The 25,290-nt window shown below is 38.5% G+C and overlaps 1 protein-coding gene and 1 long non-coding RNA gene across 2 annotated transcripts; both read right to left on the reverse strand.

The window, feature by feature from the left end:
• Positions 1–10,139: 10,139 nt before the first annotated feature.
• Positions 10,140–11,135, reverse strand: LOC122406301 (uncharacterized). Its single transcript, XM_043411696.1, has 2 exons — positions 10,535–11,135; positions 10,140–10,396 (listed from the first exon to the last, which is right to left on the reverse strand). Exons 1-2 carry the CDS (start codon positions 11,067–11,069, stop codon positions 10,140–10,142), a joined length of 792 nt encoding a protein of 263 aa, XP_043267631.1. The 5' UTR covers positions 11,070–11,135.
• A 1,756-nt stretch (positions 11,136–12,891) lies between these two features.
• On the reverse strand, positions 12,892–13,346 carry LOC122406940 (uncharacterized). The gene is made up of 3 exons (XR_006260113.1): positions 13,281–13,346; positions 13,069–13,205; positions 12,892–12,985 (listed from the first exon to the last, which is right to left on the reverse strand). It is a non-coding gene; the product is annotated as an uncharacterized lncRNA (long non-coding RNA).
• Between the last annotated feature and the right edge of the window lie 11,944 nt (positions 13,347–25,290).

A 25,290-nucleotide genomic window follows, 5' to 3' on the forward strand; every position in this document is an offset into this window, starting at 1 on the left:
TTTCAACCCATAATGACAATCGCAAACATAACGTGGAAATATTCAATATATGCATGTCGCTTCATCATGTTGTCAAACTTCATGTGTCCATTGCATTTTCAAAATACAAACTTTGAAATCACGAGGAACAAATCACCCAATGGCTTATTGAAATAAACTTCAAAATTCATCATGTAACAACTCCAGTAAAATTACTTGGCACAAAGATTTTTTTCAAACTCGGGTGTATAAACAAGCGATCAGATCGAACAAGAGTCATTGTCATAAATCTTCAAACTATGTTGATGAACCCAATGAGAGAAAATAGAAATACACAACATACTGTGACGAAACACTCCGCGAGACGGCCCGAGCCCGTCAAAAAATAACGAAAAATTCCGGCACCGCGCTGAACTACGCCGCGTCACATAATCCCGAAAAATTATTTCTTTTCGCATTTTATTATTTTAAGTCGCGTAAATGCGTAAATACGATCAAAATGATCGCAAAAATAACACGAATTAAAGAAAAATGAACACGATACAAATTAATGATATAAAATCGAATCAATAATGAAAAATGTAAAAAATCGACTGCGACGCATGCGCGGGTAGAGCGTTGATGGGTTAAAGGACGCGTACGTGACTTTTAGCGAATATAATTATTCAAATCGTATTAAACCGAATAACAATGCTGAATTATAGAAAAAAATAAATAAGAACGAATAAAATGGAAGTTTTTGTTGTTAAAAATCACACAAAGCTGAAAAACATGAAAAGCGGTAGTCCGCCCATCGTATGTTAGCCCGCTCGACCAACAGTAGAGCGCGATTCATGCCAACGGGCCAATCAGAGAAGGCGTTACAAATAGATGCGCAGAACCGGTCTAAAACAGACATTCTCGGCGCTCGAGAATTTTATGGTGAGGAACTGGGTATAAGAAGCGCTGCGCGACTCATTCGACAGACAGTTCTCCCTAGCTAAAGGATCAACTCGGACCTCTCTCAGTACACCTCTATTTCGGCCTCAACAATAATAAACCTATCCTCGAAATTTCTGGGATTCCCGTTGCGCGGAGTCTCGGATCGATTCGGCGACGTCTTGATCCCATAATCCGGGGTCCGCACCTAACCTTAAAGATTTTTTTTCCGGCTTTCCGTTGCACGGAGTTCTCGGATCGATTTGGTAACGTCTCGATCCCATAACACGTGGAAGGGAGGTTACCTCTATCACGTAGATGCTCGGACTCTCGGAAAGATTCGGCGACGTTTCGATCCCATAGCCTACGGTCTACATCCTACCCTTTTCATTTTTTTCTTCTTTCTTATTGTTTGAGGAGGATTAAAAATAATTCAATTATTAAAAATTAAATTCTCATTTGAAAAATATTGTACGAAGTGGTCCAGGCAGGGAGATCTAAACCAATTTAGAAAAATTATAATCCAAGAGGTGATAGATAGCGCTAGAATTTATATCGAGCCGAAAAACGAAATTAAGAATGTGTAAAAGCGAAAAATCCTCTTGGATTTATTTGATTTTAAAGCGAGCATAACAGGACATCGGAAAAATCGAGTCTAACGAATTATAGCACGAAACATTGAATCAAGAGTTTTTTAAGTTTGAGGCGTATCAAAAAATTAGAACAAACGCAACCATTAAATTTAAAACTGGTTTTTATTTAATTACCAATTTTTGAATTACCAAAATTTGAAAATTGAGAAAATTGAAATTTTCTCAGACAGAGAAATTGCAACGTTTTCGGGTCTTTCGGGTCTTTTTCTCGCCAGATCCGATTAAACAAAGCAAGACAGTTTAAAACAAAAAACACAAGATTGTTTTAGAATCGGCGAACTAAAGCGCAAAATTTCGTTGTCTAAAATTCGGTCAAATAATTGAATAAAATTGATAATTTTTATTTTTTATCAAAATTCACGGTGTCCGCGTTTCCTTCATACCTGCTCCTTATTATTAAGATTGCTCGAACCGACGCGTGGCGGCGTTCAGGCCAGGTCGGCAAGAGCGTTACGTTACAATACATATAGTCCAGAGAATGAACAGAAATTGGTATGGATACACTGTAAGGTAAATAGGTGGAAAAAAGGGACTGGAGGGCATGGCCAAACTAAATGTAAGAGAATATGACAAAAATACATTGGATTAGATATTTTTATTTGATAAAAGTTTTAAAAAAGTTATTGGAATTCATTTACATTCAACCAATTAGTTATTCAAATAAATCTATGTTTAAAAACAATTCACGATAGGAAAGGATGACGCAATTAACCGATCGATCACCACGAATTTATCCAGCACACGATACACACATCCCGAACTTCGCATTGTCAAAATAGCATAACCCTTTTTCATAATATCTCGGTTATCTATATAGCGACGAGGTGGAGGTGCTGACATGCGACGTTAGTCCACGACACCGCCGCACAGTTGGCCCCAGGGACATGAGGCCTTTGATGGTATTATATACAGACACGTCAAATTTCTAAATGTTTTAGTAACTTTTCCATAATCTTAAGCCCTTGCAAAGTCTTTTTTCAGCAATTACGCTACTGATCGTGTTGGTTTCGGGCTCATCCGAAAGGGATTTTAACAAAACATCTCTTGAGCTCCGCAATTCTAGAAAATGACATGCCAGTTTTACCCCCACCACCACGAATCGTTTTATTCAGAGAAAAGATAGTCTCGGTGAGAGCCTCAGGCCAGCAGACGACAGGGCTGTCAATGTACTTGTCCCGAGACTCTATCGAGTTTCTTGATCAAATATGTTCAACGCGTTCAACGCATTGTTCCAGTCATTAAAATGCTCATTTCTATGTTGCAAGAGGAGAGCATCAAAATTATTTGGAGTATATGTCAGAATTACATACAAGCGGAAATTTTTCATTAAACTATTTACGAAATCGACGAATTCAATGCAAAAAACTATTTGCCTATGGACAAAATGTTTATTGGCAGGGAATGCTCTGAACAGTTAAAGCTTATCCCACATGAACACCAAGTCACGGAGACTTCAAAATATCCACCAATTCTACATCACAGGGACATCGGAATTGGAAAAGCGTCTTTCTCATAGACTTCCTCTATTCACAAAACTTAAATTTTTGAAAGCATCTTTTGCGTTGAGACGAACGTGTCACCAGCAGATACAGATTATGCCAAAATTGTTGGCAATATTCGAAAATTTTGTTGATAAAATCCGCGTTGAGGAAGAATGGATGGCATTATCGGTGTTTTTCGAAGAGGAACAGATCGATTCGCTGTCCAAACTCGCTCTTGATGAAACGTGGCAAACTATCTCCACAATTCAAGACTTCGAGGATAAATATCGATTTGCCAATATCGGAGCCCTTGCGAAGTTGGCTTTATCTCTTCCTCACGCCAACGCAGATGCGGAAAGAATTTTTTCGTGGATGGTCGATTTCATAACGAAAAAACGTAATTTACTTGGAGCTGATACGATTAATAACATTTTAATAACCAAGTCTTCTTTCCATCAACAAAAAATTTGCTGTACAGCTTTCACCGTGACAAAAGAACACTTGGATCTTCACAATTACAAAAATACTAGATAATGGTGGCTTAAAAAACGCAGACCTCTAGTGACGATAACTTTTGTATTTATTTTATACGTTATAATAAAATTCGACGTGACAGTTTTGATTCTGATATTTTTTTAACTAAAAAAAAATCTAGAAAATTTTATTTCATTAAAATTACCACTTCCCCTTTCTCAACAAGCATTACTAAGAACAAAAATACATATTGAATATATATGTATATATTTTTCCCACACCAATATATATGTAGATAATAAATGAAGTGTTGAAACTTATATTTAGTTATTGAATTGAAGGATATTTCCCGCTCTGGAAGGTTTTTCAAGCATGCGCAGAAGGTTTTATTGCGAGCCTATGGAACATCACTGCTTCAGATAAGCGACCGTCTTCGGGAGTGACTTCTCGAGCGTAAGTACAAAGTTGCGCTTCATATACTTTATTCTTTTTATATATTCTATTCTTTCGCACGCTTTATTCTTTTACATACTTTTTATCTTGCGTTGTGGAGAAATATGCCTATATTCTCGTCGAAATCATTGGATATTTAATAAAGATTAGTTATCCATTGATTTCGCTTTATTTCCCCCCTTTTTATAATTATGGAACGAGGGAACGTTACATGTTTGTTTATTAGAATATCAACGATTAATTAACCTTGGTTAATTGGTCGTTGATTTGACCATTAATTATCTCTGAATGATCGCTTTCCGGGATTTGAAGAGATGAAGTAGGTGAAAATGTTTGACAATGGAGCATGAAATTAAATGCTAATAAATTTTCTTGTGAACAGGTTTGCGAGGGGTGGCTATTGACGGTATCCACGACCGGGGTACGGAGGACCAAATATTGCAGGTAAGAATTTATTGGTCGAATATTTCATAAATGGGCTATTGTCGAAACTGATTACCGTGAGTGTATGAAAGTTTTCCAGGGGGTTGTACCGCCCTCGTGAGATCGCGACCGGATGGAAGTAGCGGGTAGCGTCTGGAGACTTCTGCTGATAAGAGTGGTCAGCAAAAGATTCCTCCGCTCGCGTGAGAAAGAAATCGTGATGACTTCATCTTATATGCCTTTGTGTGACGGAGATTTTAACGGATGCGTGTATGATGGTAAACTAAATGATGCTCTCGTTACCCCGGGAGTACATAACGGGTAAGCGTTTCTTCTATTTTTCTTTTATTTATAAATTGAATAGCAAACGCGTGCGTGCACGTATCTTTGGACTCGACGATAATTTAGCACTTCGAGTGCTTGATCGTTTTCGGATATGCGTATGTGTATTAGGGTGGTCGTTATTTGGGTCACATGTGAATTTCGCAAGTCCCCTCGTAAAAACACAATCAAGGTGTATAAAAAATGAGGTATGCAAATTTTTAAGATGCCCGGAAAATTTTAAACTGTACCCCTAGAGGTTTGAATTTTAAAGGCAAAAATAAATGTATTTTGTCATGCTCTCACTCAATCGTTTCTCCTACGTTTAATATTGGTGAGAAAAATCTAAAACTCAGCACATATATTGTGTATATTATAAGGTATGAAATTTTTTTTTTTTAGATTTTTCCAACAACTATTATTATAATTACCAGTGGTACACAGATAACCTTATTTTTGACTTTTTAAGTTATTCCCGTCAACCGTTGCTGGTTGTTTCTGTTGCTATTTTAATAAAAGTTTCGACTATATCTATAAAATTCCGTACCTAAAAGTTCAATTTTTGAGAAAGCCCTGGAAATTCCCTAGAACTAAATTTGAATTTTAAATTTAAACAAAAAGATAATTTCAATTAAATGAAATAAATTATTGTAATTAAAGATTCAACTCTTATGGACGATAAAATTACATGTGTTATATTTTTATACATCGAATTATGAAAAATCACCGAATTTCGAATCGTACGAAAAATTAACTACAAAATACCATTTTGTAATATATTTCCACGTAAACGTTTGACGGACTGCTTACTTGGAGCTGGTATCTTGATTTTCTTTATAATGAGTTTGCTACAGGTGACCTAGAGGTATCGAACGTAAACAATATTTAAAGCGGAAATATATTACCAAATGGTATTTTATAGTTAATTTTTCATACGATTTATTTTATTTATTTGAAATTATTTTTTTGTTTAAATTTGAAATTCAAATTTAGTTCTAGAGAATTTCCAGAGCTTTTACAAACATTGAACTTTTAAGTATGGAATTTTATAGATATAGTCGAAAATTTTATTGAAATAGCAACAGACACAACCAGCAATGGTCGACGTGAATAACTTAAAAAGTCAAAAATAAGGTTATCTGTGTACCACTGGTAATTATAATAATAGTTGTTGGAAAAATCTAAAAAAAATAAATTTCATACCTTATAATATACACAAAATATGTGCTGAGTATTAGATTTTTCTCACCAATATTAAACGTAGGAGAAACGATTGAGTGAGAGCATGAGAAAATACATTTATTTTTGCCTTTAAAATTCAAACCTCTAGGGGCACAGTTTAAAATTTTCTGGGCGTCTTGAAAATTCTCACACCTCATTTTTTATACACCTTGATTGTGTTTTTACCAGGGGATTTGAGAAATTCACATGTGACCCAAATAACGACCACCCTAATGTTTACCGGTCAAAAGTTTCCGGACAAAAGCCTGGAAAAGTTCTCGCACTCTTTTTTGTGCCACGACGCCGCTACTCAATATATCGGAATGCAACAAGGCGCATTTCAAAGGAGAGACATTTGGCTTCAATTTGGTTTTTTTTTGAAAAGTTTCTACGACTTTTTTTACGTGTGCTACATCATATTGAAACGGTTCGCTTTTTGGCGTTATTTTTATCGTTTTCAACTGAACCGCGGTTGGAGATAAAAAATTTTGTCCTTAGTTTTGCAAGCGCATCTTCAAAGGCACAAGCCTCAGCTTTAATTTTGTTTATATACCATTTACCAAATTACCTCGAACTTATACTATTTGCTGCCCGAACAAATAATTTGCTAGCCGAGCAAATGATTTTGCAGGATCGGTATTGTGACGTGACATTTTGCCCCGCCACTCGTGCGAACCGTGTCGACCAGTGGACCGGGTTTGCGGCCCATTTTGACGCCACTGCGACTCGTCGGGCGATGTTCGGAACGAGACTCACCGCTACGTAATGTTAAGCTTTAGTTTAAGGATTCGCGCCTATAATCTGTTGCGCGACAATTACCTTTTGTTTTACCTATTCCTGGCCCGTGTTGGGAAGAGAGAGAAAGAGTTCAGTTTTCGTGAGTTACCTTGATTACAATATTTCAGAAATCTACTGTAGTTTCCGAGGTTTGGCCCTGCCTCCGCCACGTTGGACCGAGCGCATCGCTAATTTATACCTCCCGCACTACCTCGCTGTTCAAACCGATCTCGCCCGCGGGGAGCACTCTTCTCACGTCGTCTTCGAGCTTCGAACATCACTCTCGACCTGCGGACGGCTGAGAGGACACGCTGGCATAGGCCATCCGTTGAACGCCGCCCGTGCCTCTCCCGCCGTAGCAACCGAGAGTTGCACCGTCCGCACAGCTGCGAATTCGGGTGCCACGGTCCGTGCAATACGGCGCCTCGGTCGGTGGGATTCGGGGGAGTTTCCTGGAGGAGAGGTGCTGCAATTGCCTGGTGGCTTATCGTCGTGGGCCCACCGTGATTTCATGACGTCTGGAGTCATGAGGGAGGCCTCCCCTCTGCCTTTTCAGAGATGCCCGCCGGATCCCCAAGAGGAAAGGCACTCGGATCACAGCCACTTAGTCGGGAGGAGCATTTCGCGTGGGCGGAAGAGGCGAGAGCAGCGAGGAACATCGTGCAATTAAAAATAGCGTAAAAGCGGTGCGGAAAGTAATTTCCGTACGCGCTTCACTTTTGAATTTACCGCGAATACGCGAGCCGGGAGGCCGAACGCTAGTTCGCGCCCGGCGTGTGAGCGCTGCGGTGCTGGGTCCGAGTGGTGGGGAGAGCGCCGAACACCGAGGACCGCTCGCACGCACAATTAGTCTAGTTCCGAGCACCGTACTGGCGAGTCTGCGTTCTGGCGAAAATCATCGTGCCTTTCCTTTGTGCGGCGAGTTGGATCCCTCGGTAAGTCCGTTCTTTATCTCCCCGAATCGTTTGTCTTGTTGAGCTTTCATATTTTTCTTTTTCGGAATCTAGTTCCGAGTTTTAGTTCAGATTTATATGGCGTTTCGAGAGACTTACGAGTCGAAGTATCGTGCGAGATTGCGGCCGATACTTCCCGGGTCTCGAATTTTGATAAAGTAACGCTCAACTAGGCAAATCGATTCCTTCAAGTTGGTTCAATAATTTCGCGCATTCAATTCCGTAAAATTGTCGTTATTAGAATTATATCCTTTGAGTTTTTCGTTTTGTGAAGGCGTTGAATATAACGCGCAATATCTTTCGAGTACCTCTGTCTCTCTCTCCTTGCACGCGCCGAGGGCTCTAGCGAGCGCGCCCGGTCGCGCGATGTTTTCGTGCTTTCTCTCTCGTACTTGTTGTCGCGCTACGGACTATACGGCGGTTAGTTGCGTTCGCGTTTATTTTTATATTTCGTTCCTTTCTTCTGTATCGCGTGTTATTGTTCTCTCGTAGTTTAACCGACGTGCGACGTATTACCGTTTTCCGATACCTTATTCTTTTATTACGTTAACTATTACTTAAATTATTTATCAGTCCGTCATTACCTTGTCGCTCGCATTTTCTCACACTAGTACTTTACCTTCGGCCTTTGCCGCCGTTTACCTCGTACCTACGCGTTACCTACAGTCTTCGCGACTGATTAATTTTACCTACAGTCCTCGCGACTGATTAGCTTTACCTGCAGTCCTCGCGACTGACGACTAGTTTTACCTACAGTCCTCGCGACTGATTAACTTTACCTACAGTCCTCGCGACTGATTAATTTTACCTACAGTCCTCGCGACTGATTAATCGTACCTCCAGCCCTCGCGGCTGATGAACTTTACCTGCGCATTACCTACGGTACTTGTTACCGGTTACCTTTTACCTACAGCCCTTGTGGCTGATTGATCGTACCTCCAGCCCTCGCGGCTGATGAACTTTACCTGCGCTTTACCTACGGCCCTCGCGGCTGGTTACGTGTTACCTGCGTTTACCTGAGACACTCAATTCGTGGGTGTCGAATAACGAATGTGAGGCGTGCGAATATGCGAAGCGACAGATCAGCTCTATTAATTTCATTATCCAGATTCTACCCGTCACTTGTATTATATGGCCTGAACTTTTGTCCGATCATTAAAAATTTACCGAATCTCGTATTTGATTATGTTGTTCTCGATTGTTCACGGCGTTCAATGTTAATGTCTTTCTTGTAACTTTACGCGTCGTCACGGAGTTGAATAAATTGTGAATATTTTGCCAAATTACTATCTTGTGCCGATTATGTTATTTTGCGTTCCTGATTGCTACTTTTCCCCAAGGATCCCCCCCTCTACCTTCTGTATCTCAGTTTGAGCTGAGTAGCCGGACCGTCCTCGGTCACTCGTGTCTCTCGCGCACTCTGAGTATCGTGATCTGTTGGCGTCACCATCGTAGAGAGTGAATAAAATTAAAGTCGAGTAATCGACGGCACTTCGTACCTGGCGCCCAATTCACTCTCGTGGCCGGAGAGTCGTGCGAGCCGACGAGACGGGTGAGCCGAGAAGGGACCAATCGTACCCTCGCGGGAAAAATTGCGTTACAGTATATAGGGTTTTTATGCTCCAAAATAATTCCACTTCATTTCCAAAACATACATGCATGTACAATCAACTTATTATGTATAAAAATAAATCGAAAAAATGTATATCGATTGAGAATTATTCAATTGTTCAAACTTATTTTTTTCCAAACATAGTTAACGGATATATACCAAATAAATTTTTCCTACCTGAGCCGGGGATTCGAACCTGAGACCTATGATTTCCTACCTACACGCCCTATCCATTATGCTACCGATCGCTTATGAATTTGTATGCTCGTTAACATACTTGTGTCGATAAAAATTTATATAATTGGGGTGCTTATAATTCAAAAATTGTCGATTTTTTTTTTTACATTTTTGCAATGGTTTAATTTTTTTTCTAGAAATAAAATCAAATAATTTTTTTTCAAAATTTTCAAATAAAATTTTGAAAACTGTATTTATTATAAAAGAAAAAGTTTACAAATTTTTAAGGGGTGCTTCATTGTGCTCAATTTTTTTTTTCATTATTGCTCGTTTTCTCATTTTTGCAATTGTTCAATTTTTTTCCAGATATAAAATCAGATGAATATCTTTCAAGATTTTCAAAATAAAATTTCGAAAACTGTATTTACTAATATAATAAGGCTTTTTTCAATTGGATTTAAGAACGTTTTTCAGACATTTGATTTAGTTCAATTGTAAATCTGTCGCGTTCTTTGATGGTCCCATCGTGTACAAAGTTGGGCACACTAGCAATTGAAATGCTTCATATGAAAATGAGTATGATTGAAAAAGGTCAGGGTTCCGGAATGAAATGTCATACATTTTATCAATTTTCATTCTGTACAATGTTTTATTGGAAATAAAAAACTTTACATGCTAGAAACATAAATATTTAAGCTTAAATGCAATAACGCAATACAATATATTTTGCACCGTTTGACATTGTGTGAGCGTACACAGGAAGAGGATCGACTAAATTTGTCGCTATAACACAAATTTTTTCATCTATCAATTCCACTTCATACGCTAATACGTGGCTATCTAGACCTAAAGTGAGATAACGCTTACACAGAAATATCGGTACATCACCTAGTATATCATGACTAACAAAAATGTGTGTGATTTGACCGAATTCTGGAGACAAGTCTCGAGTTCCTATTATCAACGCCATTTTAGGTTTGAATGTAGTGCCCTTATACTCAACTCAATTCGTTTGAGAACATTTTTGGTCGCGTATCTCTGACGGAAGAATTTCATAAAAATCTACCGATCGATTTAAATTTAATGTGTTACTGGAGCCAATATTCATGGGAGGCAATATACTTTTATTTTCTATAAATCGATAACAAAGTGCCAATTGATGCTTTATTGCCACTGAACGGCAAATATTGATGCGCGAAGTATTTACTGAGGCTGGACTAGTCAAATCTCGATGTTTCGCTTCGAAACGTATCGATGATATATTGTTAAGAGGGCCACTTTGGAGAAAAACTTCAGGCGCGTGAGTAACGAAATGAAATTTTGGCTTAAACGAATTTCCAGTTAATTCCATATATAACCTATGGTGTTCCGCAATCAATACACGAAGATTACCAACCATCGTCTTTGGTAATTTTCGGGCCATTACAATTTCGAGGATTTCGCGTAATAAACAGTACAATTTCCAGAAAGGATTCGTGTGAGAAACAAGATCTCCAATTAGGACACCAAACAATCTTACAAAATGGAACATTTCTGCTGCTGTCATTTTTAATTTTTTTCCTTTTAGAGCATCTTTGTTTATGAAAGGGGGCTTGTTAGAATTATCGATAGGACCATATTCAAACATAAGTAGTCGGTCGTTTAACGTTTCCAGATCGAATTCTTTCCATTTTCCATCTGTAAGACCTGCAATAACCTCTATCATGTCATAATGACAAATTCCCTCTGGAAAATCGTGCATTGTATCAAGAGCATAATTTTTGCAAACGTCAAATGATGGAATATCATTGAATATGCTGCAATCTTTAATGCCTGTGAGAGTCGAATCATTTTTTATTAAATCTGATTGATAATTGTCCTTATTTCGGGATAATTCTGGTGCTGCCTCTACAGCGCTTTGAGTATCCATTTTGATCATTTTACAAATTCTGCAAAAAAAATTTGCCGAGAACGATTCCACGAAATCTAAAATTCCGTTCAACCCAAGGTTATCTCCCAATATGAGACCTGTGACGAAATAAACTTGTTTCACCTCATGCATACTGTTTATTGTGAGGCCCTCTTTTTCTAAATAAATTAGCTCATTTATTAATGGTTTCAAAATGTTTTCATTCTTATACGTTACTCTGGAATCAGATTCGAACAAAAGCACGAGGAAAAAATTTTGCAATGCTGAACGACATTCGTTAGGTAGACAGGCGATGGAAGCATAAACTGCACCTAGCTTTGCGCTGTGCGATCCTAAAGGATTATTAACTTCAACATCATGAAAAAAAATGAAAAGTGGCAGAATCAAATTAGATTGCTTGAAACTCGATATTTTGAACTTCCATAATTCACCTTGGATAAAATTTTCGATTTGAGACGATTTTGAAACCTCATTCATGTACGACAATATGTCATTCAAAGCATTTGGCAATTCCAAAAAATTTTTAAGAACTGCGCGCAACGGTATGAATTGACCGGTTATTTTTGTGTTGACTTCGCGAACGTTGTTACAAGTTGGTTTAGGAGCTTTAGTCATACCGATGACATAAGTAATAGGTTCAATGTACTGGCCCGAATTCGAAAAATGTTTGAATCTTAAAAATTCTGTTCCGAGATTTTCAAAAGGATCGGTGAGCTTATTGAACATTAACTGAATCTCTTGAATGGTCGCCTGATCTGTCGACGATTCTGTCAAAGCGTTCAAAACTCGAGTTTTCATAGCCTCTACAAATTTACCGTTGAAAAAATCTTTTAAATCGCCGATTATGTTTTGAACTAGGTTTCGAGGGAGACGTGGGTTAGCGGATAATTTCGCTACGAATAATTCTGCACTTTTTGTCAATGTTGATGAAAAATTTGAACTCGAAATATCGGGTGATTGAACGATTTCACACTCATTTGTATATGTTGCCTCTTCAAAAGTATCAGACACTACTGCGGTTGATTGTTTTTTTGAATCGTCACTTTTTTGATTATGACTTGACTGAAGATGTTTCCGGTATGAATTTTTTGACCCAAAAGATCGATTATATAAATCTTCTCCGCAAGTAAATATATACGAATCTGAAATTCGATGATTGATCTTCAAGTGTGTAATTAATCTCTGTATGGTTGAGCAATTCAGGTGACATTCGTAGCACTTCGGCATTTTTGTTGAAAATTATATAAATCAAGAGTCAAGATTTACAATTCTGGTCCAGTTTTTGATACTTGACTGTTTGAAAACTCCTGCAACACTTTTTCTAAATCGCTGCAGTAGGCATCGTACTTTTTGTTAGCGGGCAAACCGTAAACTCCTCGTTGGAAGAACTGCCAAATTTGACTGGCCTCTGGCGGATACTGGGCATCCAGCGCGTAGAAGCTCTTGAAAGTGATGTCGATAGCTTTAAGTGGAGACTCGACTTCGTATCGAATATCTCCATCCAGGATGACGAAAGACTGCTGAATTTCGTCAAATGAAGGTCCGATAATAGCTGCTGTGGGTTGCAATTGACAACCAAACCGTTTCAGTCGATTTTGACGCTCCCTCAATTTCAAGTCCAAATCTCCGATTATCTGTAATTTAGTTAAATCAGGTTTAAATAAGTATCTTTAAAAAGCACGCTTAGAAATCCATAATATCAAGAAAAGAGACTTACTTTCACATGAAGAAGGAAACCTTCTTGCATTTCTACCTTCGATGGTCGACAGTTGGGAACCGCTTTTGCTTGTTTTCGGGCGGTAATAACGCGAAAGATTTGGCTCATGTGCATCAATAGGAATGACATTTGAGCGGCTACAGAGAAAAATATCTGGTAAATTTTGATGCATATTGAATTTTCAAATTAATGTAAAACATAAAAAAAATTACTTATATGGATTTGTAATCGTAACAGCCACCTCACTTTTATTTTTTGGTAGCTTTTGAATCAAAAATTTCTGCAGCAATGGCCAAAGGGCATAGATTTTTTTCGACACCTCTGGATACAGTGTATCGAAGTCAATTTCCAGCTGAAAAATAGAATCAGAATATATTGCCTGATTCTAAATTATTAGGTAATCAAGTCAAAATTTGAAATAATGCTAAATTACCAATTCGTAAGCTCTCTTGGATTTTTTAAAAACCGGGTAACTGAGTAGATACTCTCTTATTGAAAGATTCGATGCGATGAGAATTTTTCTTCTTTCCGGTGCAGTTTCCGTCCAATTTGTGATTATCGTGACCCATGGACCATCGTTATTTTGCAGCCATAAAATCAGGTCGTGTTTTTCAGTGTCATCACTACTTGCAATATCCTGTTCTGTAGAGCCATCTAATAAAAAAATAGATATAAATTTTCATTTGAATCGAAAGTGATTTACTCAATGTATTTATAGCGTTAAAAACTTTTTCGAGGTCGAGGTTTTCTCCTCGACAAATTTTTGATATTAAACAAAAGAAATAGGCTCGAGAATTGACCGGACTAGCTTTCGATATTCTCGGTAGAGGGGTGTGAGCCTTCTAGAGGAAAATAATTACGGGAATGCAGAGCTGGGATTACAAATATAATTTATTAGAAAACAGAATAAGAAACAAAGATAATATTAAAAATTTCCCAAATTTTCCAGTTAGTAATTTCGTCAATATAATATTTGATTAACACTTGTCACTTCTGTTGAACATCTGTTCTCGGATATAATGCAAACGATACAATTTACGATACGAAAGTAAGGCGTAGCCTACGAAATTACGATACACTGGTTCTCGGTGACAGAACACGAAATTACGATAATTCTTAACCTAGGACTCTGATCCGGATGTAAATCTTTAATTTAACGAATTCCTCTCGGCAATTCTATTAATTCCGCAACGATAAGAAATTTACTATTGATGACCAAATAAATCAAAAAGGACGTTAGAATTCAATTCACTCGTGCGACAAAGTAACCATTCGATATCGTTCAATTTTCCGATATTTCACCGATTTTAATTTGCGCGCAAAATGATACAAAAACGAGACAAAATTATGAACGAGGCAACGGCTCACCGCAATGGTTTCAGAAATTGTAACTCCGGCAATTATCTTCGGAATTACGATTCGATTTCGGGGCGTTGGCTTCTCGAAGGCAAAAGATGAGGCTCAAGAGAATGCGTCCTTCCTCGTTGTGGTCCGGATTTCGAGTAACGAGATCGATTCGAAATTTCTATAACGTGGTAGTATGGGACCTAACCTCCCCACCCTTAGCCTCCTCGTTTGATCGAGTTGTTAACGGGTTCTTCGAGAATCTTCGCGAATAATTTCGCCCTCATTATTTCAAATTGTCGACGTTCGAGAATTCGTTGTTGACAATATCGACGTTGGATCTCGGTGTTGGTAGACACCCCGCGAGTTCGACGGTTCGGGGTGAGGGCTTTGAGTTAGCGTCCCACCGCTCGATGTTTTGAATCTCGTACTCGATGACCAACGAGATCTACGATGAAATGACGGACGATCTTCTATATTCGAACTGCCCAATTTCTCTGCTCTCGCTTCTTCGTTGATTTTACGAAACTCGTCGCTCGCCCATAAAATGTTTAAATGTGAAACAAAAAGAATATAAAATAAAATTCATAATTTTTGGTTTCTTTATCGCTTGAGACTTTTGAGGAGTATTCGTTCGAGAGGAATTCTGACAACGTTGAAAGACGCCTTCCCCTGAGCCATGTTTGAGGAATTATACATTTTTCAGTGACGAGCAGAATTGCCACGTCACAGCGCATTAATTAATAATTCAAAAAGTACTGTTACTTTAACGCAACTCTTGAGGCGGAAAGTAAACTAGATGTAATAAATGAAATAATACATATTTACAGTATTCAAATTTAATAAAACATAAATACATACTATTTTTGCAGTTTCGTCAGAGTCAGTGATCGGAAGTCTCTCTTGATGAATTTCAACCTCTTGTGTCGAAGCTTGAATTGGTGCTACGATTGGTATCTGTTTTTCCAGATCTTGATCTTTCAATTCTGCAGTGTTTAAGAATATTAAATCCTTTTCCGAAATCTCGCAATCACTGAGTTCTCGTTGCAATCTAGGCAGAAACAACAAATTTTTTAGTAATTTTTCATATCAGTGTCGCATGGAGTGAATCAAAATATATTATTTTTATCTTACCGGTAGTTATTATTTGATTGAGGTAGCCATCAAAGGTCGAATCGAAAAATTTTTCACATGTAGGCCAGGAAACGGAGCTCTAAATTCCTCAGACTGTGATTCATTTCTAATCTGAAAGCCGTCAGTGCCATCACACGCGTAATGGTCCCCCAAACTTAACTGAATAATTTTGGACAAAAAATTATTATCTTTTTATTTGTTATCAACAAATTAGTGAAAGAAAACGCATTTTTTTTGGTTTTTCGCTTATAAAACGAAAACCAATGGAGCTATGAGAAAGCAATCAATAGACAAAATGTAGAGAACAAAAATGCGAAGAGAATGAGCCCCGAAACGACCCGATCGATTAACAATTAACGGAGAAAATTTTAAAAAACATTTAAAAGTAGCGTTTTTTCAAAAATTTCTATCGTCGCTAATTTTAAAGATGGATCATTTTTTTTCGTACGATTGTAGGTTTCGATAGATACTTCCTTTGCGAAAAATCCAGGCCCTGGCGGATAATTACTTTATTAGTTATAACACTCAGAAGTTGAGAGGGTCATTTTTGTCGGCAAGGCTGATCGCCTGGAGGTCGTGTCCAATTTCAATTTATTAAATCGATTTTGAAAGAAGAAGTGTTCAGCTACCTACGTATATCTTCGTTTTTCATCCAAATGGTGAAGAAGTAGGTGAAAAACGGGTGCAAAGAGGAGCGAAAACGGCCGAGCGTGTGAAAGTGGTCGAGTGGTGGGGGTTGAACAGCAGTCGCGGGGAGCGCGTATATATAGCAATAGAATCGCGCTCGGCGCAAGCCATGTAAACTCACATTGGGTTATCTCAGCAACTATATGAGCTATTTCAACATATTTTTTTTTCATTCCGGGGTAGCTGGACCTGCGGAAATTGATTCTGTACTCAGAATTCGTAGAAAATGACTGGAACAATGTTAATTTGGTAAATGACGATAAAATGCTGTGGGATAAGCGTAATTTTAAAAGGCGAACAGCTATTCTATTAGGAAATTCATCATCGATCTCCATGATTGAATCCTCAGTCTTGATCCGGTCGCTGAAGCGTGCAATCACGTATAATCACTGCAGCTCACCTTCTCACCAGTTTCGATATCAAATTCGGGTTTTCATATCCATTTTCAGTTCAAATCATTACACCGACTCTGCTCATTCAACGAAACATCCTCTCGGACTCATTCTTAACGGTATATCTCTCAAAATCATTGGGTTCCTTCTCACGCGCACGCTTCGGTCGTCCATCCTGTTCGTCTTGCACGTGCTCGACGAACACCGGGTCAACTCGCATTCTGATCATCGGGCTACTCGCCGGGCTCTTTCTCAACAATTATCGGGACTCATTGTACGGTATCACCGGGAGTTGTCTCACAAATAAATCTACTTATAATTTTTCTCTATTCTCCGTCGCATTTATTATTTGCCACCTACACCAGACTCCTTGCACAAACAGCGGTAGTATGGGACCTAACCCCCCACCCTTAGCCTCCTCGATTGATCAAGCTGTTAACGGGTTCTTCGAGAATCTTCGCGAATAATTCGCCCTCATGATTTCAAATTGTCGACATTCGAGAATATTCGTTGTTGACAAGATCGATGTTGGATCTCGGTGCTGGTAGACGCACCGCGAGTTCGACGGTTCGGGGTGAGGGCTTTGAGTTAGAGTCCCACCGCTCGATGTTTTGAATCTCGTACTCGATGACCAACGAGATCTACGATGAAATGACGGACGACCTTCTATCTTTGAACTGCCCAATTTCTCTGCTCTCGCTTCTTCCTTGATTTTTTGAAGCTCGTCGCTCCCTCATAAAATATTTAAATGTGAAATAAAAAGGAATACAAAATAAAATTCATAATCTTGGTTTCTTTATCGCTTGAGACTTTTGAGGAGTATTCGTTCGAGAGGAATTCAGACAACGTCGAAAAACGCCTTCCCCTGAGCCATGTTTGAGGAATTATACACTTTTAAGTGACGGGCAGAATTGCCACGTCACAAAGCATAGAGTTTACATACATACAGTTATACATCTCGTGCATAAGAGCTTCGATTTAACGCTCCATTATTCAATAACCACGTTGTAAAAAAATTTGAAACAAATTGTATTTGTATACTTAATGCCACAGAATGTTATCATGAAATTTGATCAAATTCTGATTATTTTGATTTCGTGATCCACCCTCCTTAAAACTGACTACGAGCTATTCTCGTTATGCTACGTCTGGTGAGTATGAACGTTTGATTTTTATGTCCATATTGTTTTATCCCATTTTTATAAAAGAAGAAGTCAATATCTCTGAGGTTTCATCTTCAATAGCAGAGTTCATCTCTCTCGAAAATATTCCACCTCCAGTTGAGTGCGTTGCGCTTCCATATCAAAATGATACGCCACCAGAAGAAAACGCTATTCATTATGTCTCGGAATCTTTTGCTGTTTTATATGAAAATCTTTAAACGCCCTAATCTTTGTTTTTATTTTATACGAAACCTTGTCAACACACATATCTTGTTAATGAATAAAAAAAATTTCTAATAAACTTGTAGATTTTGTGTTATATTCACACACGCACACTCACACACTTACGCAAGCATGCACAAATCAATTTACACTTCACGTTCACTCTATTTTGCCTGAATAACCTCTCCCAGGCTGGTTTCTTAACCAGAGGTTCGCGCACAAAATTCTCGAGCTCGGAGTTCGAATCGGAGTGGGGGAAGTGCTCGAGTGCGAAACTAGGGAAAGTTTCTTATTGCGGGGTTTCTTATTTGGAGGTCGGACTGTATTACGACCCTAGAGAACATCCACAGTTGGCTCAACATCGGCCAATTGAGGCTCAGAGTTGGCCAATGTTGAGCCGAATGTCAATGTTTTCTAGGGGATTTCTCATCAAAGTTTTCAAATTGGAGCATAACTCCCTATATATTTATCATTTTTTTTTTAAATAAAATTCTCACTTATCAAAAAATGAGTTCTTTAGAACTTCGTCATTCGATGAAAAATGCGCGGGAATGTTGTTGGCTGACACAGATGCGTCCGCAAATCGAGTAGAAATCCTGTAACACGCTTCATTCGTTGGGATCACAAGTTTCTTATTACACATTATCGAAAAAACAATTAACGTGATATATAAATTCTTTTACAAATGTATAAACTTACTTTTTTCAAGATGGAAATACATATACGCGTTTGTAAAATTGAAAAAAAGAACACTGTAACTTTGTCGAGAAATCGACTGTGCTGGGAGAAATTTTAGACAAGAGTGAACGTAACTGAAATCGTACATGGAGGGGCGCTTCTTGAATCCCCTCCACCACTTGGAACGTGAAAATCTGCTCCTGCTAAAACGACGAATTGGATCCTTTCTCATAGAAATCCAGCCAACAATAATCGGGATTATATTTCCATTAATCTCTCTCTCTCTCTCTCTCTCTCTCTCTCTCTCTCTCTGTACTTCTTTTATTCTCGTTATATTGATTACTAATTATATAAGTCTATACTGAAGCGAAACACACTCTTAAACACTTATTTCGACGACATGGCACGCACGAGTGTTTACACCGGCGGCCATGTTGAAAAACTGTCACTTCGCGAAGCGGCGCTCGGGAAGCGAGGCGCTCAGCGCTGCCAACTCAATTTCGATTCCACAAAATTCCCTAGATTCGTGAAATTCTTTATTTTATTCAATTTTAATTAAATAAACCTTTTCTTGTTCAGAAAATTAATGCGGATCATTAAAGAAATGTCTTTTTAACAAATGGGTGAAAATTTCAGGATAAAATTATTTAAAAACTTAAGAAAACTTTTCTTTGAAAGATCGAGCGTGCACAATGCGCATGCGCGATGACCTACTTTCACAGGCACGTGCAATAGGTGCAGTCACGAGCAAATAATTAATTAAAATGAAATAAAAATGTTATTGTTTAGAAATTTGTTAGAAATCATAGCAAAATAATTGAAAAAGATACGAATTGTGCATAAAAACAATAAAAATTGAGTTTATTAAATTTCATTAAATTCTCGCACATGCGCAGTGTGACTGCAGCTCGACTCGGCCAATTGGGACCCACGCGGGGGAGTTAGCGCACCAATCAGAGAATTTAGAGTGGGAGTCCCTGGTTTGAGATTAAGTCGCGCAGCGAATTGGAGTAAGGGACAAAGTCCAAGCGCGTTATTATTATTATTTCCTTTGTTCGGGAGAGTATAAAAACCCGAGCGCAGAAGCTCCGGGAGCTTGTCTCATATCGAATCTCGCCACGCTAGGAGCTAGGAGCCAGTCACGTCTCGAATCCCTGAGAGCTCGACTCGCATGCCATAACCAAAAGCCAGTCTTGCCTCCGGATCTCGCCGCGTGAACTCGCCATAAAATCGAGAATAAAGAAACATAGAATTTTCACTCATTTCAAAAATAGCTCTAAAAACAAAGAGCAAAATAACATCGCTATTATCCCACTCAGAATTCAAACAGAATAACGCCTTTCCTCCTCACGCTAGGAGGGCCGGGTTCATTCGATTTCGTTTGAACTCAAGATTCCTAGGTGAGAGTTTCCGATCTATCCAGGAGGGCCGGGACAGTTCGATTCCGTTCTGTCTCAAGAATCCTGGTAGATTTCCAATCCTTTTTCTATCCAAGAGGGCCGTGGCCGTTCGATTTCGTTCGGTCACAAGATTCTTGGGTAGGACTCCTACCTTTCCACGCCAGAGGGGCCGGGACAGTTCGGGTTCGTTGTGTCTCAAGATCTCTGGGTGGATTCTTTTCCATCTACAAACCATTGCTTTCTGAGTGGCGATTAAATTCATTAAAAATTATTAAAACCAAGCAAGTTTCTTTATTCTCAAGCGAGACAGTTCCAAATCAGCTATTATTTTTCAAATTGAACTAACAAAATTATTCAAAACGAAAACAATTTCGAGTCATTTATCATTTTGAGCTAAATAAATTATTCAAAACAAATTTAACTCACTGAAAACAATTTATTTGAATTATATCGAGTCAAAAGAGTGAGATCAACCACAAAAATCCACTCGAACAATTAATTTGTATTGTATAGAGTCAAAAAGTGAGAATTAGAGCTCAATTATCAAATTATCAAATAAGTTAATTGAAAATTTATCAAGCAAGCGTTGGCGAGAGAATGATTGTTACATTGAAAAATTATCATTGCAAGCGAAACTATTAATTGTTATTATTCTAATAAAAGCGAGCGTAAATTCATGCGAAGTTTATGATAATTAATTCTGCGAAAATTATTCTTTTTACAAAGAAAAATACCGGAAATAAAATTTTTCATGCAATTAAAATAAAGCGGAAAAACTCGATTTCAAATAAAAAGCCTTTATTTTTGTAATTTGGTTTAAAACAATTAAAAATTGAATAAAACATTTGTCATTTCAATCTAATTTCATTTTACTTTTGTTTTTCCTTCATGCCCGCTCTTCTTTATTATCGAATTGCTCGAATCTTGGCGTGACGGTGGACACAAGCACAAACGTACCGTTACAATACATATTTTTTATTCAATTGTAAGTTAGTTTAATTTTACACATTGTATTACGCATTATCCATGCTCAGAATTTCTTGTAACGGGGCTGGATTATTATTTTTCTGCTTAATTGCCTAACAGGTCCCTAAGGCAAATAAACTTAATCATCATCATCATCATCATCATCTCTCTCTCTCTCTCTCTCTGCCGAGTAGTGATGCTCAAAGATCGCTTCAGTTAATCGTAAATTTAGTGAGAGAAAAGTTTACCCACTTTACAAAATAATTTATGAAAATATCGTTGAATGTGAAGTGAACAATTTCCGCGAGAAAATTTGTTGAATTGTACTATTTTATGCTGTGAAAATTGTGATTGTTGATCAATCTTATTCGGGCGTGTCGAAACAAGTGCGGCCATATCGTGAAGACCGGTACTAGCCACATCGAATTTTCCGAATCGTACTGTATGGATAATGTTCGCGTTATATCGTCGATCGTAATGACTTCTATTTTGAACCAAGGACTTTAATATTTTATTGATACCTCATCATGAACAATTTTATAATAATAATCTACATTTTTCATTCATTTCAAATATCAAATGGATGACAGTTGAAAGTGATGTAAATGTGGTAGTACTTCAAATATTACGAACTACGCGCGCATGTATTATATGATTACCTGGATTCTCTTCGCGACGAAGTGATTTCACATCGACATTCGTAACCAGCTGATACACACATACACTTACACGATCTCCTCTGTGTCACTGATATGTGTTAAGCACGTTTATCACAATCATATTTGTGCCTGTGCTAATCTACAAGATTAACTGAAGATTGTGTCATTTGATGCATCCATATGTTATGTTGTGCCCTACATCGCACTCCTAAAATAAAGAGTATATAAATTAAGCGTTCTCAGCATAAATGGATCGACGGCGAAATATCGACGTTTCCGAACGAGCCCATCGACCCTCGATGTCATCACCGAAACTTCGAGAAAGAATATCACGCCATATTGTCGGGAGAGGGGGAAAAACCCTCGAGTCTATAAATTTACCAACTAACCAAAATTCGACAGTCTTTGACGAAAATTGTAACGATTGGTCTCGAGGCAATAAAACCTCGAATTTGTAACTTCTTAAATAAACTTATTGTTAATTTGTTGTAAAAGTATCGAGTTGGAGTTCAGCTCTTTTGGCCTAAATCCCTTAAATACTCGTCCTTGATAACTCGTCCCTTCGCGACGGTCTTCGCGGACACAACATTGGTGGCAGCGGTGGGATTGCCACAACTCGAGAAATCCGATACGTCTACGATAGTCAAACGAAAGGAATTCAAATTGCTAAGGAGGACCGATAATTCTAGAAAAGTCGATAAATCGAACGGACGTTCGATTACCGATCATCGCATCCAAGGCAGACCGATCTACGTCAAGATTCAACACAAAATACGACTGGAACAAGAGCGGAAGAAATTCAACACGACAACGAAACTGAACATCATGCTAGCGATCATCTACTGTAAGTGACGGAACATTATTAAATAACATTGTAATCCGCCAAAGCCAGATCGTATATAAAAATGTATATGTCAGACGACGAGTACGCTGAACGCCTCAAATTACCGGGCGTAAGTACTATTTCGCGTTCGCTCAATTCATTTTTCGACGATAAACTCGATTACAATCGCGAAAGCAAAAACGAAATCACCTCACAAAGTAGAAGGCGAGGAAGTAGCGTCCTATCTTTAAATCGATCTCCGACATCAGAAGACGATTAGACGCGGAAAATTCGGTAATAGAAACCACAAATTCCTTAGTATCAACAATGGTTGAAACAGTAAATTTAGACACAACTGGAGATAATCAGAATTTCCGAAATCCCGGAAACAGTCGAAATAATAATCCCGGAAATCCTGGAAATAATGGCGAAAATAATAGAGAAAATAATTCTCAAAATTCCTCTCCAAATCACTCGCGAACTAACAGACTTCGAGGCACAATGTCTCTCAAAGAAGCGCGTAGTTTAATTCCTCGATTCGACGGTTCAAAATCGGAGGAAGCGTGAGAACTTGTAGATTCTTTTGCTCACGTCAATAAACATATTTTAGAGGAGACCAAGAGATTCTCCTGGAATCAGTGTTAACTACTAAACTAACTGATAAAGCTCGAGCAGAAGTACGGTACAAAAATATTCGAGATTTTGAAACGTTTAAATCCTTTATGTTAGAAATATTCTGCGGTACGAGAACCGTAGGAGCCCTTCAAACACAGTTGTATTCTTGTCGACAAAAATTTAATGAATCAGTAAAAGAATTCGGAAGAAGAGTAGAAGATACAATGATGGAATTGATTGATGCAAGCATAAAAAAGCACTCGATAATGATCGAACAAATGGCGAAGCAATCACAGCCGCGATTGACGAAGAAAAAATACAGCAGGGAACTCGTAGAGAACCCGGAAATACGATTATTTACAGTAAGTGTAATAAAAAGGGTCACATTGCGCGCGACTGTAGAAGCTCAGGGAATAAAAATGGTAACTACTATCAGCATAATCAAAATAAAAGCATAAATTCCGTCTTCTGCAATTATGACAAAAAACCGGGACATGTTTATGATAATTGTTAAAATAGAAAAAATAAAAATGGTAATGAAGGAAATCAACAAGGAAATAATAATAGGGAAAATCAAGGAAACCGCGGAAATCAAAACAACGGAAATAACGGAAATCACAATCGCGGAAATCAAGGCAATAGAGGCCAAAATAAAGGTCATCAGAATAATAGACCAAACAACAACGGTTCAAATAATCAGGGTAATAATCAAAGTCAAAATCAACCGAACAACGGGAATGCGGAAGAAAAGAAAACGATAAGGTCGCTTTCTCAGTCTCCTTGCACGTACGGCCGAGCGAAAGAACGCGCACGTCAGCTGTTTGGAGGCTGAGCGAGCTACAGGCTCATTCACACCTAAGACAAACAAAACGCGAATAAAACTCGAAATAAATTCTTTCGGTTCCTGGGGAACGGTTAGCGACTTTGCCATCACGTTACCGCACGCTATAAATTCAGCTTTTCTTTTGAAAGCTGATACGGGAGCCCAATGCAGCATAATTAAAAGGGGCGCCCTAAAAGAAGATACCGAAATAATTGATGAAACCGTCGAACTGACTGGCGTCGGAGGAAAAGCCTTCAACGCCCTGTGTAAAGTCATACTCGAAATCGAAACGCCCGCCGTCAACATTCTTCATGGATTTTTCGTCGTCGACAACGACGTTCCAATCAAAACAGACGGAATCCTGGGACTCGATTTCATGAAAAAACACAAGGTCAATATATTGGGTGGCCGCTTAATCAAAATATATGGTCACGTCGAGCCTTTGGTGAACGGTTCGGAGAAATTAAAATTACCCCCCCCCCCCCCCGTTCCGAGAGTATTCACTACGTGAAAGCAAAAAAACTGGCTATCGAATGCGTAGCAGCCAGAGAAATTGAAAAAGGAATACAAATAGGACCAGGAACGGTCCACGAAAAAAGTATGATTTTCCCCATCTCTTTTCTAAACACGTTAGACAAGGAAGTCTCGATCGAAAGACCGACGGTCGAAATCGAAGAAATAGAAAGCAACCAAGGACAAAATCAAACGAAAACAGGTGAAACGGCGAACGGCCCAGCCAAGGAAGGAATCTATGTGACCAACGCCGAAGAAAAAGGAAAAAGAGCCGAAGAAATTATGAAACAAATCGGAGAACATTCACATCTCAACAAGGAAGAGGAAAAATTTCTCCGAGCAAGGAATATGGGGACGTATTCCACCTAGAAGGAGAAACTCTGGGATATACGAGCCTCGTGGAATATCGCATCTATACAAAAAAGGACACCGTACCAGTCAATATCCGACCGTACAGATTGCCCGAGAATCACAAGCAAGAAGTGATGACTCAGACGCAGGAAATGCTGAAAGCTGGAATTATTAGGCCAAGCAGAAGTCCGTGGAACGCGCCACTACTGGTCGTTCCTAAAAAAGCAGACGCTCAAGGTAACGTCAAGAAGAGAGTCGTCGTCGACTTCAGAAAATTGAACGAGGTCACCGAGGGAGATTTTTACCCTCTGCCCAATATCACAGAAATCCTGGTTCAATTGGGAAAAGCAAAATACTTCACCACACTCGATCTTGCCTCTGGATTTCATCAAATTCCGATGGCGGAAGAAGACAAACAAAAAACTGCCTTTTCAACTCCGTTGGGCCACTAC

This window comes from Venturia canescens, chromosome 2, assembly GCF_019457755.1.
Source record: "Venturia canescens isolate UGA chromosome 2, ASM1945775v1, whole genome shotgun sequence".
Lineage (NCBI taxonomy): Eukaryota > Metazoa > Arthropoda > Insecta > Hymenoptera > Ichneumonidae > Venturia > Venturia canescens.

Bases quoted from the DNA above. Each gene is read 5' to 3' on its own strand.
- LOC122406301 (XM_043411696.1), bottom strand. From the start codon at position 11,069: ATGTTTGAATATGGTCCTATCGATAATTCTAACAAGCCCCCTTTCATA. The intron at 10,397-10,534 runs GTAACACATTAA...CGTTGATAATAG, and splicing joins TCCCATGAATATTGGCTCCA to GAACTCGAGACTTGTCTCCA.